The sequence below is a fragment of the Stegostoma tigrinum genome, chromosome 35 (assembly GCF_030684315.1).
Source record: "Stegostoma tigrinum isolate sSteTig4 chromosome 35, sSteTig4.hap1, whole genome shotgun sequence".
NCBI classification, from domain to species: Eukaryota; Metazoa; Chordata; class Chondrichthyes; order Orectolobiformes; family Stegostomatidae; genus Stegostoma; species Stegostoma tigrinum.
In genome coordinates this window covers 15212822-15226614 of record NC_081388.1, presented here as the reverse complement: position 1 = coordinate 15226614, position 13793 = coordinate 15212822, and the positions used below count along the sequence as shown (strand labels likewise).

General features: G+C 41.7%; 1 protein-coding gene across 2 annotated transcripts in view; it reads left to right on the top strand.

The window, feature by feature from the left end:
• The window catches only part of znf653 (zinc finger protein 653), a 48894-nt gene that overhangs the window by 20680 nt on the left and 14421 nt on the right, over positions 1–13793 (top strand). Inside the window, exons 6-8 of one of the 2 annotated variants that reach the window (XR_009442971.1) lie at positions 427–541; positions 6635–6734; positions 10134–10746. Coding sequence is in view for 1 of the 2 variants with exons in the window: in XM_059639913.1 (XP_059495896.1) it covers positions 427–541; positions 6635–6734; positions 10134–10311 (393 nt within the window). In the remaining variant the exon portion in view is untranslated. Of the gene's footprint in view, positions 1–426; positions 542–6634; positions 6735–10133; positions 10777–13793 lie in introns of those variants that run through there. The other variant, XM_059639913.1, reaches the window with a different exon arrangement.

Below are 13793 nucleotides of genomic sequence, written 5' to 3'. Positions count from 1 at the left end.
GTTGAAAGCAATTTGACTTTGAGATCTTGAAAGGTACTGTGTAAAAGCAAGTTTTAGATGTTTGCAATTGTGCTGTTGATGTTGACTTGTGATTTCAAATGTGCAAAGATTAATGCAAAGTTTGCTTGTATCACTTAAAAATGGATTGGGCATGCTACATTGTACTTAGTGTGCAGGGATGTCCAGGCTCAGTGGATTAGACATGGTAAATGTGATGTTGCCGGGATAGGTTGGGGGCGGGGACCTTGGGTGGATACTGTTCGTGGATCAGTGAAAACTAAATGGGCTGAACGCACTGTTGGAATTCATGACCTCTAGTTATAGAAAAAGGATGTAGAAGGCCTAGAAAGTCAAATCTAAAGTCTAAAATCTTGCTTGTTTCTCTGGCTGTCCCAGTTAATTAAAAAAAAATTTCCTTCTAATCAGAACCATGTCAACCTTGTGCACAGAAAGGGGAAAACGAAAGTCTGTTCACATCCAGGTTGTGGGAAGAGGTTTTACTTATCGAATCATCTCCGGCGACACATGATCATTCATTCAGGTAGGTTCACGATAAAACTCTACAGCCATTATTTATTAATGTTTTCATCAGCTTGTTCAGATATGTGATGACTGGCCTCTGTCAGTAGGGACTTGAATCTGGACCTTCTGTCCCAGAGATAGAGATGTCACCACTGCACCACAAGACCCTTGAATTCTGCAGCCATTAGATAAGAGATTTCAGTTGCTATGTTTAACAAGAAGATTGCTTTTGCATGTTGCAGTCAACTCATTTGGGTTGAAGTCCGGAAACACATTCTTTAAGCTTGCACTTTGCTTCAATAATGCGAATACGATCAATGGAAAGCTCTTGCGGGCTTTGATCTCTGCTCACCAGCTGCACCCTCTTGTGACTGATGAGCTGATTTGTATGTAGTGCCAGTTTACTGCACATGAAGGTAATTTGAACCCTTTGGCTGCCTTTCCAGCATGGTTAACTAGAAAGCTAAATTGGATAATTAGGCCCTTGTAACTCTGTGCCAATTTTTTAGTCTTCAGATGGCCAATGGTGAGGTTTCAGAGAAAGTGATGATATGGTTTTAGATCATGAGCATATTATCTCCCCTTTTAAAGCACCAAATTAACAAATGATTAAACAGATCCTGATGGTCCCAGTAATAAAAACACAGCCACATGGTTAAACCAAAATAATGGTATCCATGGTGTGGCTAAAGCTTATCTGTGTTAACAGATAATTTTGAAAATAAGTTAGGAGTTGAAGGCCTTGAACTTGTATGTTTTCTGTTGAATGGAGCGAATTGAAGAGCTTCTTAAATTTTCCACCTAAGTATAGGCTCTGGAACTGAAATTGTGATGGGAAAAATTTAGAAGTGACCTAATCTAGTTCGTCAGATCACAACAGGAGAGTTGATGTTGACATAATTAGGTGGTGGAGAATGTGAATGTAAATGTAACCCCATTATTTCAGAAGGGAGAAAGCAGGAAAATGGTGAACTGCAGACCTCTTAGATTATAAAATTTTCATTGATAGTGACATAAAATGGTGAGGGTTGATTATCATGTCCTATATATTTCTGTTGTACATGCTGCAAGGTCAGTGTGCAGCAGCAGCCTCTGAAAACAGACGCTGATGAGCTGGCATATTGCTTGGTATGCGCAGCATCTCCCTGTGGCTGTGCAGTTATGCAGCAATGAGGGAACTTGGGTTAAGCGAACGTCTAGAAAATACTGGTAAAACTGGACAGAGTCTCATTTGGATTTATGCGAGGGAAATTGACAAACTTGTTAGACATTTTGGAGGATGTTACCTGTCACGTTGATAAGAGACCAGTGACCATGGTTTATTTTGATTTTCAGAACGCTTTAGATAAGATTCCCTCCAGGCAACCAGTAAATAAAATTAGAGGGTAGGGGATTGGGGGAAAGGAAGTACAAGTATGGATTGAGAATTGGTTAGCAGACAGGGCCAGGGAACAAACATTTCATTCTCAACATGGGAGACTGTCCCCAGTCAGGTAACGCAGGGATTAATGGTTCATAATCTATTATAAATGATTTGGCTATGGGTACCAGTTGTGATATTTATAAATTTGCTGATGCCAAAGTGGGTGGGAACACAAGTTCTCAGGAGGAAGCAAACGGGCTTCAAGAGGACTTGGATGGAGTAAACAAATAAGACAGAACATACCAGAGGGAATATGTGAATCAGTGTGAAATTATTTCTGTTGATCAAAATAGCAGGTTGAATATCACTTAAGTTGACAGATATTGGAGACCAAGATGTCCTCCTTTCAATCACATAGGTTAGCATCCAGGTGCAGCAAACATTTAGAAGGACAGACGGTACATTGACCTTCATTGCAAGGGAATTTGAGTACAGGAGTAAAGATGGTCTTGTATAGTTTCTTGCTGAGATCACATAGAGCACTGTGTACAGTTTTGATCCCCTTATCTAAGGAGAATACACTCACCATACTGGATTGCAAGAAATGTTTCTACAGATTAATCCCTAGGGTGACAGCATTGTCTTGTGAGGAGAAATTGAGACAGTTTTTATTCCTGAGAGTATCAGTGACCTGATTGAAACTTAGAATTTGTATCGGGTGTGTCAGGGTGGAACTAGAAGGTTTTAAGTATTTCAGGATAAGGGGTGGGCCATTTAAGACATACGTGGAATTTGTTAACTGAGAGTGGTCACTCTTTAGAATTCTCTAACCCAGAGGTCTGTAGAAGCTCAGCCATTGAGAACGTTCATTCATAGCAGTGATAGATGCTTGAAGACTAGTGACATTGTGAAATGTGGGAAAAGCATGGAGAAATGGCATTGAGGCAGATAATCAACCACAATTTAATTCTGGGCTTCATCTGGCACAGCATGAGTGCCTTTGATGCCAGAGGTTCCGGAGCTCAGGCTGCAGGTTATGGTCTGACTGTGCTAGCTGCTGCTGTTGCTCACCCACATGGTGCAGGAGGCCACTTAGTCCATGGTCTGTCTTTGTGTGGCTGAGGGCATCCAGGTTTTCACGTAAGGTTGAAACTGGGAACTTCACTCTTCTGGATCAGTCACCACATCATGGTGGATGATATTTGCTTTTTGATTGGAGATGAACCTTCAGGCAGTGAGGATGTCATTAATTTGTAGGGCAGGGAGTGTGTTCCAGTGCGGACTACGGGATTCTGGTTGAGAGGATGGACCGTCTTCCTGAACCACCTGAGCTTTGTTCACTGTTGGCCATTATGTATTTTTGAGGAGGATGGTTTCCCTGCAGGGGTTGGTACATGCAGCATTCCAGACATCTGGCCCTAATTGTGGTCACTATGAAGTAGACCCACGTAGCAACTGTCCCATTACCCCGTTCTCAATAACATGGAAGGTCAATCCCAATAATTGTAACTGAGTCCCTCTCTCATTCTCCAAAGCATAATGCGCTTTAGGAAAGATTTGGATATGTAACCAAACAGTGGGGTTGAAACTCCATCTGGGTCAATTTGTGTCACACTCGAGAATGCACTGTATAATCAGCGAGCCTTCTGACAAAATTAGACTGACATCTGTAACTTGCTTCTGGTTGCAGCATTATATAATGCAATGTTTTCAGCGAATATAAATAACATTAAAACCTACTTCTTCACTTCAGCTGGGTTGCTACATGCAGAATGGACTGCAGGGCATAACAAGTGTTACTGGTAGGACCCTGTGATTTATGCAAATAGACAGAGGCCTCAAGTTTTAAGACTGTAGTTTTAACAGACTTTGCAGAGAGGCCCTTCTACTTTTAGAAAACATATAGCTGCTAGGGCATCTTAATAAATTTAGCACCTAGGCAGATACAACCTGCTGCACTCTGATTCTGACTTGCAGTCAAGGTCAGAAAACTGTAGGCATGCTCGTCCTAGTGGTAGTGAAAGAAAGAGCTTACTTTGAAAAACAAGTTTAGGGTAGATGATTTGGCACATTGCAGCACCTGCACCCTGTTCTGCTGCTTTCTTCACTGTATGTGGGTGCAGAATCTTTCTCCAGAGTCCCAACAAAATTGCACAGGTGTCGGACTGTAAAAAATGCTGGTACCTCAGCAGTGGCAAATGTCATGTTTCATCTGTGCTGGAATTTCATTAAAGATGGAATAATCCGTCTTTTCTCATCCGGGCTTGAGTGTGAAGAATAGATGTTTCTCTAATCAAGATGTTCTCTCTCACCTCTGGGCAGGTGGGACTTGAACCTGAATCTCTTGGTTCAGGAGTAGAGATACTACCACTGTACCATTGGATAAGGGATGAGCTGCGGCTGTGTACCATCAATGCCTTCAGAAGTGGAATGAATTGGGTAGTCTAATGATTAAATTCTTAAATATGCATGGGTAGTATGACCTGATTGACATCTCCAGATCTACATGGTTATAGTACCAGACTAGCGGTTCAGTCATCCTGGATTTCAATCCCATCATGACAGGTTATAAAAGTGAATTTGATAACTCTGGCCATCTGTAGGTTTGGACTAGGAAAGCGATCTGCTGTTTGCAATAAAAATCTCATTTGATTATATCAGTCGATGGAGGGAGCATGCCAGCCCTACCAGTCCAACTATGCACAATTTAATGCCCTCAAATCATAGAATCCCTACAGTATGAAAGCAGGCCATTTAGCCCATTGAATCCACACTGACCTATTGAAGAGCATCCCCCTACCCTATCCCTGTAACTCTACCTGCACATCCCTGGGCACTATGGGCGATTTAGCATGACCAATCCACCAAACCTATACATCTTTGGACTGTTCGAGGAAACTGGAGCACTCGGAGGAAAGTCTCACATGGGGAGAGTGTGCAAACTCCACACACAGTCACCAAAGGCTGGAATCGAACTCAACTCTGTGGTGTTGTGAGGCAGTAGTGCTAACCACTGAACGACACTAAAGTGAGCTACCAAATCATTTGGTCGCAATGGACATGGTCAGCACCAATTTGAGGCAGTTGAATATGGGCAACAAATGCAACCTCCTTTAGAGTTCCCAACGTGCCAAGAGATTGGCCAAAAAAACTTGTACCAATATTACCCGATGACACAGTATTGACTTTGTACCAATCTTTATGCCATCATTCGCCGCAGAAATGCAAATCACAGTACCCAAAAGTTTGAATTCAGTGTGCTGTTAATTTACATTAATATAACTAATAATGAAGTAACAGAAGTAAAATACTACGCTTGACAACTTCCTCCAATAATAATACTGGTATATAATTAGGACTGTTATTTTTAAGAACACAGATCTTCATCTCATGATATCCAAGTGGAAATTCGGCTATGGACAGTTGGGTGCCTTGGGATAAAGTCCATTTTGGGATGAGATAAGGAGCAATTTCTTCATTGTGAATCTCTGAATCATTTGTTTTAAAGAATTGACTATATTCAGAATTGGAGTTGATAGATTCTTGGGCAGTGGTATGAATCTAGTATGACAATACTGTGGCTTTAAAAGGTGTATTTTGTTTTTCTTTTTGGAGAGGTTTTATGGCAGAGGTGTGGAGCAATCTGTGGTAGCCACTTGAGGCTTGTGAGGCCTTTGATTTTTAGAAGTCGGAACAATAGAAGCAGCCTGAATGGGTGTGGTTAAGCTCCCATAGAGCCAAGATTTTTAGTTTTAGCTTTCAGCAGTTGCTGTTGGGTTCTTGAGAAATGGAAGCTATTTCTCCCTTCTATTGCAGCCAAAAGCTGAGGTTCTGTTCCTGTTCTGGGGGTTGCTTGTGAGATCCATCTATTTTCTAAATTTGCCTTTTGCCAATAGTATGTAAAAAGGGTGTTACTATATTGGAACAGTTAATTATTAATTGTTACTGTATTTATTATTCTGTATTCTAATTCCTTCCACCTTTTGTATTTTAACTGTAGTGAATGATTAAAGTGTGTTTTGCTTTAAATCTGGTAGTTTGATCAATCAACTTGTATCTGGCATGCAGCACCTAACATTTCTTCTTTAAAATGAGAGAAAGTTGGAGTCTGGACTATCTTCTGAAAATGGAAGGAGGTTTAGTCTGGCCCACAACACCAGGAATATTAAGAAAGGTTGGAGAAGAGGAATTGAAGCTGAAGATTAGTCACCATTGCATTGAATAACGACATAGGCTCCAGGGGTAGAATGATTTGGTCTTGTTTCTTGTATCTTTTACAGGTGTTTTTTTCTTTTAAGCTGCCCCCTGTGTTTGAGTGGGGAACTGTCAGTTGGGGAGGAGAGAAGCTCACACAATCCAAAAATGTTGACTTGCCCGTGTCAAGCCTGGGTTTTAAAAGACTAGACTGAATGCAGGTAATGTGACTGAGGGTGCTTAAAAAAAAAGAGTTGGAGTCCCAGGAAAGGAGGAGTTAGTTTTGAGTTCTCTGCTGTGAATGTGCAGCTCGGTAGGAGGTGTGGGATTATCAAAGATAACTGAATCATCTCATTTGAATTTATCAGGCGCTCCCATCTCGGAGTACGGAGAGTGTGTTGGTCTCCCAGCTGTGGGAGCAGTGTTCAGCTCTTGGAATTAATGAAATTAATGTGTGAATGTTCTTGGTTTTTGGAAGGTAGTTGCTTTCAATCTGTTTTGACTTAAAAATGAACTCAAAACTACTGGTTCTGATTTCAGTTTTCTGCCATCTAGGTGTGCGGGATTTTATCTGTGAAACATGTGGGAAGTCATTCAAAAGGAAGAACCATCTTGAAGTTCATCGAAGAATGCACACAGGGGAGACTCCACTCCAGTAGGTCCTTTGTTGCATTACATCTCTCTAAGGAAAATGGGTGACGAATTTGCTTCTGTGTTTTTGTGTTCACCTCAATGGGCAGTTTTTGAATGTCGGGCAACTAAGCTGCACATCTTCAGATTTATTAAGTATTTATTCATCTGACATGAAAGCTATCATTGTGGAAAAGAATTTTTTGTTTGGTCACAAAATAATGATGCCCTTCCAAACCATTTGCAGTGTACAGGGAGACCTGATTGCTTAAGAATGTTCGTGTTTACAAATGTGATCCCAAACAGGAGTTTAATTTTAAAGATGCAGCTTAAGAACATTTCCTGTATGTTCCATTGTCCTGCATTGTGTCACGATTTGTATACCAATTGACATGCAAATTAATTCTAGAATGGAATTTGTTTGCAACTTGGGCACTGCCTGTAGTCATTTACAGAGTAAAGCTGTGTACTTTGACCAAGAATATGCTAATTCTGCAATTTTTGTCCCTGCTGTGATTACCCTTTCAGTGCTAAAGTTTTATTGTATCCACTTGGACCTCAGCAGAAAGTTTGTAATTTAATTTTTCTTTGGATTTTTCTTCTGTGTGACGTGGGTGTCACTGGGAAGGTAGGTGTTTGTTGCGCACTTGTTAAGTGGCAGTTATTAAACCATTTCATTTCAGTGTTGTGGGTCTGGAACCACACATAGGGTGAGGGTCCGAGATAACACAGTGTGGAGCTGGATGAACACAGCAGGCCACACGGCATCTTAGAAGCACAAAAGCTGACGATTTGGGCCTCAAAGGGTCTAGGCCCACAACGTCAGCTTTTGTGCTTTTTTAGTTGCTGCTAGGCCTGCTATGTTCATCCAGCTCCACACTTTATCTTGGATTCTCCTGCATCTGCAGTTCCCATTATCTCTAGGGTGAGGGTCACAGGGTTATCTCCCTGAAGGACATTAATGAGCAAAAATCGGCCATAGTTTCATAGTCACGATTACTGAGGTATCTTTTAACTCCAGATTTACTTGAATTTAAATGCTGTAATGCTGACCCCAGGTTGCCAGGGTCTTAGCCCTGGTCATCTGGATTAGTAACACTGCCGCTACACTGCTTTTATCCTACTACATCCCAGACGTTAGAGGATGAGGTGCTGCGTGGTTTGGTTCCCTGAAAATTGATGCTTTTTAACCAAGCATCAGATAGATATTAACATTAGATAAACATTAATGCTAACTCTAAAACTTCAGAAGCCCCTGTTTCTTGGGATATAACAATATACTTGACAGGGTAATCATTCTAATCATCAAAGAAAAACCTCAGGAGCAGGGATAAGAGAACTTCGAACTGCTGAGCTTGTTTCTAAATGGAAATTTAGCATTTCCATTTCTAAATTGGAAAAGGAAACACCTGTATAATTTATGTTGTATTCATCCAACTGTGCAATAATTCATCTGAGCAGGTAAATGGGAGTAAAAGAGAAACATGTCAACCTAAAAGTCCAATACATTGGATGCTGGAAGTCTGAAATGAAAACAGAAAATGCTGGAGAAACTCTGCAGAACTGACAGCATCTGTGGGCAGAGAAACAGAATTAATAATTCGATTCTGAAATGACGACTTCAGAAAGTGCCAAATTTATCCAACACTTTTATTACATATATCACCCTTCTGCCTTTCCTCTTTTTCCAAACTATCTTCCTTGTGGCTTTATGAAGTATGGTATAAGAATGGCTGTGTAACTTGTAGCTTATCTTTATATTTCTGTGAGGAAAGGGTAAATTGAAAGAGATTGGGTTTTGTACAATTTCTACCGTAGAACCTATCAGCACAGATCAATTAATTTCCATTTGGGACTGAATGAGGCTAGAATACTCTTGAAGCTCCCTGTGTGAATAAGTGCACTGTATTCTAAAATGGGTAGTGCATTGCTGAGTCCAAAGAACCAGGAAGTCTGCTGTTCAAATTCCAGTCAGTGTTGAGTTAGATAATCTCAGTTGGAGCTCTGTAATTGACACGCCCCCTCCCTTGAGTGAGGGAAGATAGCCACACTAGCCCTGACCTGCTTCTAGTCACACTTCAGGAGCTCCTGCAGTGCGGGAAGGTTAAGGCAATTGGATGAAGTGAATGGAGAGGGTGGGTGGGAAAGGAGGATTCGAGATTTTTTTGACTTGGATATCTGTTTATGTTGAGCTCTGCTTGAGTTGAATATCACCCCTCTCCCCTCCTCCCAACACCCCAAACCATCCGTAGGTCCAGCCTTTCTTCAGTTATGGCATATAGAATCCCACACTGTCAGTAACAACATGCTGGTAACCTTCCAGAGCTGATAGTGCCACTGGATGACACGAGACAAAAAAACAAAGAACTGCGAATGCTGGAAATCCGAAGCAAAAACGTGGAAATTTTCGGTAGATGTGGCAGTATCTGGGGAGAGAAATTAGGGTTAACATATGGGATCTGGTCACCCTTCCACAGAATTGAAGTTTTTGGGACACTGGACTGAAATGTTAACTCTTATTTCTCTCCACAGATACTGCCAGACCTGCTGAAATTTTCCAGCAGTTTCTGTGTTTGATGCATTGTAATGGCCCAAATTTGTTTCTAGCTAGCACAGCAATAGGAGAGTGACAGGTGACCATTGTTACTCTGGATTATACATAGGAGCTAACTTACCTTGGTTTCCCACCCTCATTTAAGAGCTCACCAGTTTCCAGAGGAAACAGGCAGATTGCTAGGGGATGGAGTCAGCCTTTTCAGTTGGAACAAGAGACGTTCAAGAAGTATATTGTTCACACGATATAGATAATAGTGGGGGCATTAAATTGGCTCAATTGAAAATTGGGGGTACAGGTTCAAGCTGGTAAAATAAAGACCTGGAAACACAGGAAAAGAAAGTAGAAGATAAAAATAAACAAAGCAGAATGCTGGAAATCTGGGAGGAAAGCAGGAAAATGCTAGGAATACTCAGGTCTGGCAACATTTGCAGAATGTAGATCAATTTCAGCTCCGTGACTTGCAGTTCTGTTGGAGCTTCAAACACCTTGTGATGTCCCGTAACACCTTTGCAGCTATGTTACTTTTGAAGTGTAGTCACTGATGTAAAATAGGTCATGCAGCAACCGATTTGTGCACAGCAAGCTCTCACGAACAGCAGAGTTTTAATGTGAAAATTTAAGACTGATATCAGGAAGCTGTCTTCTATGCAGTGTGATCAGTTCCTGTACAGAGGAGCAATAGCACAATCTCTTAATGTAATTTTACACCCGATTGATCGCTGCAACGCAAGGAGGGAGATTGGTTTTCTGCACGAGCACGGTCCTCAATGTGGGGAAAGTGTTGGCTTGAGAATTGGAATGTTGAACATTGCTTGGCATTGATCTTTGATAGGTATTAATAATTGATTTCCCACTTGCTGTTTGAAGGTGTGAAATCTGTGGCTATCAGTGTCGACAGAGGGCGTCGCTGAACTGGCACATGAAGAAGCACGACACGGAAATACAGTACAACTTCACCTGTGAATACTGCGGCAAGAAGTTTGAGAAAATGGAAAGTGTTAAGTTTCACAAGTTAAAAAGCCACCCTGAATGTCAAACCATGTGACGCTACTGGACTTAAACTACCGTAATATTTGAGGAACGTGTACAAACCCTCCTTGATGCCATGTAAATTCTGTGCAAGTACTGTGACTATATGGAAAATGAAATTTTTATATTATTTTCAGTTTTCTCGCTGTCATATTTTCAAATGAGGGACAGTGAAGTTGGGGGTCTGAATACAATGAGATTACTTGAATCTTGGGCCAGTGCAATCACTGTGCTGAGGGAGATGTTGTCACTTCTGCAATGCACTCTGAACTGACTGCTGATGAAGCCAAAGGTGGATTTGATGCTGAAGTTGCAATTAAATAGCATCATTTGTAACGTCATGACTTCCAGTGGGCCTGCGTTTGGCATACTTCAGGGTAGATGGGACAGTGTGGGTGTTTGAGGGCTGTAGCACTGTCTTTAGTCAGCATCCTTTTGCCATGGTGCTCAGGTGAGTTATTTCATGTAGCTGCTTTACAGCAATGACAGTCAATAACGTGACCTAATCAAGTTCCAGTTGCCTAACCACCAAGAGATTGATAAAGGTTAGCTTTTTCAGAATGATCTAGACCACTTTCAGACAACACTTTTATTGGGGCAATGTTGTTGAGCTGGGCACATAGGCAGCAGGTTTGCAAGAAGAAAAAAGGTTCATCTTTTACAATTTCAGAACAAACTAACAGATACCAATGGCAATAAGTGAAACAGCATGCCAAGATTTTTTTCTTTAATTCTACGTTGTTTTTTCCAGTGTGGACCCATGCTCAAGTTATCATTATTTATACATATACTTTGTGTCAACAGTAAGGTCCATATGACAAGACAGATGGCCCAATGTCACCTCATCTGGGATCTGTTGATCTGTGTGTCTCAGTTTACACCCTCAATAAACAAATCTGTGGGGTCATTAGGAAGTAAAGGGCTGCCATCACAAAGAAGCTAAAGTGAAAACTGTAGAGGATGTCAGGGAAAGTAGAAGAAATGTAAATTTTAATATCAAAATATTGACAGTTTGGTCATTAACATGTTACTGGCTGTTTTCTAAAGCCCCACTGTATACGAGATACCCTCAAAGGTTTGCCGAATTCCCTCTAAATTTTGACAGGCTACAAACACATTGAAGCATTTCGCAATGGCTGTTGGTTTTTTTTTAAAAAGCAAAGCCCAGCTGTCTGATGTACAGTCCTGCTATGTACCATGTTAGCTGGTCTTTGCTAGGTTGCCACCAAAGATCGCATTGGCCTTGGCACCACTGAACCACAAACAGGAATGGAGGGCCATGCAGTGCAAGGACAAATATTTGGTGAGTGCAGGGTGAAGATTGGCTGTGTTATATCTCCCATTCGTGGTTTGAACAAGAATGAGGAAGCAGGTGAGGTGTGTGGGCACAGTTACATCCTGGCGTAAATTTGTACCTGGAGATGAAGGAGGGTGAGGTTTGGAACAAGAAACAAAGCCACCTGATATGTTTTAAACAAAGCTGCAGGTGCTGAAAATTAGAAATGAAAACAAATTTCTGGCAGTGTCTGTGGAGAGAAGTCAGAGTTGATGTTTCAGGTTGAGTGACCCTTCAGAATTGATTGGAGCTGGGAAAATGGTGTATATGCTATAAGTAGGTTTGGGAGGGGGAAGAGCAAATGATTGGTGGAGATAAAGCCAGAAGAGAGACAACAACAGTTGGACAGATAAACAAATGCATAATGGTCAGCCTGGGGGAATTTAGTAGTTGCTAATGAGGATCATTAAAATGACTGACAATGGGATGGTTGTGGAAGCAGCTCATGTGATGACAAGGCCCTGGAGCTGGATGAGCACAAAAGCTGACATTTCTGACCTAGACCCTTCATCACAAAAGCTATTCTGATGAAGGATCTTGGCCCGAAACGTCAGCTTTTGTGCTCCTGAGATGCTGTTTGGCCTGCTGTGTTCATCCAGCTCCACACTTTGTTATCTTGGATTCTCCAGCATCTGCAGTTCCCATTATCTCTGATGACAAGGCCTGGTGAGCCATGGTTGGGGAAAGGACATGGGAGAGGGTCCTCAGAACTTCTGAGAAAGGGTCACTGCATCTGAAATGTTAACTCTGACGTCCCTTAGATGCTGCCAGACCTGCTGGGCTCTTCCAGCCGCTTGTGGTTTTTGTTTCTGAGACAGGTGTTGGCCAGGGAACATGGTGTGTTGAAGTAGCAGAAGCTCAGGGACACTTTTGCAGACATAACCTGTGTGTTCTGCAAGCAGCCACCTAGTCAGTGTATTGTGCTCCCAGTGTAGTGGTTCATGAAACGTTCTGTTTGGTTATTTGTATTGCTTGTGTTTACACTGACCTTTCCATCGAAAAGTATCATAGGCAGCTTATGAATCAGTGTGCAAATTGGTAAAGAGTTGAGGGTAAGCAATGTGAGAGGCTGGAGTTGTCAATTCGCATTATATCTTTGAACATGGTATTTTTAAAAAGCTGTTTGCCATTGGTAATTTGTAGGCTTTGGGTTTGTTCATTCTATTTCATATGCTATCTCATTTCTCCATACCTTCACACCAGCAGTAACAACGTAAAGGAGACGTCGAGTGCTAGAATTTTGTGGTCTGTTGCATTTGCCCACAGCAGCTCATGCACATTCTTAATGTGTTGCCCATATTTTTGATATCGGTGCCCTTCAATGCTAATTATTTGAATGACGAAAGATTGCAGGGTTTGCAGTTACCTCTGAAAGCATGGGCCTAGGCAGCCCCAACCAAGTTGACAAGTGAATGGGCTCACTCTGAATGCGTCAATAACAATTAATATTCCCGGTGAGAGGACAATTTGGCAAAATGCCAGAGAGAGTCAAGTACCTGTGGAACAGTACTCCCAAGAGCAGACAATACCTTTAGGCTGGTGTGACAGTAATGGGATACTGTGGTTTTTACAAGGGCCTGAGTACGATTGTAATTTAATTTACCTGTCGCAAGCACTGCATAGAAACACGTTTGTCAAATCAGTCCAGCTGGCAAGTCATTAAACTGGTAAATCATTAGTTCTTGGATGGATTAAGTCCCATTTCAAAGTCCTTTGTTATTTTTCACTTGCCTTTCCTGAGGGCGCTGACAGTGGCTGTGTAACTGTTCCCCAGGCACCAGCCATCTACATAATGGGCACTTTAACCATACAGTGTGTTAAGGTCTTGCCTCGACTTTGCCCTTCTTTGGCACCTGCTGTTTCCAGGCCGAGCCCCTTGACTGATCTCCCTCCTGTCCCTGGCACAAGCCACAGCAGCTGAATGAACTGTAGCCTCTAAGGTTGGAAGATCATTGTGGGGTATTGTGTGAATGTTTGGTGATGCCCGGTCCCTTCCCTTTAAAAGTTGAGAAATGCTGACACAGGAAGAAATTTGCGTACTGAACTGAGACAGCGGTACATTCAGAGTTTTTATTTGTGGCCTTTTTTGTTAGGAAATGTTTAATCTTTTTTTGAAATCTACGCTTTGATCATTGTTTCACACTGCCAGAATTTACAGGAGT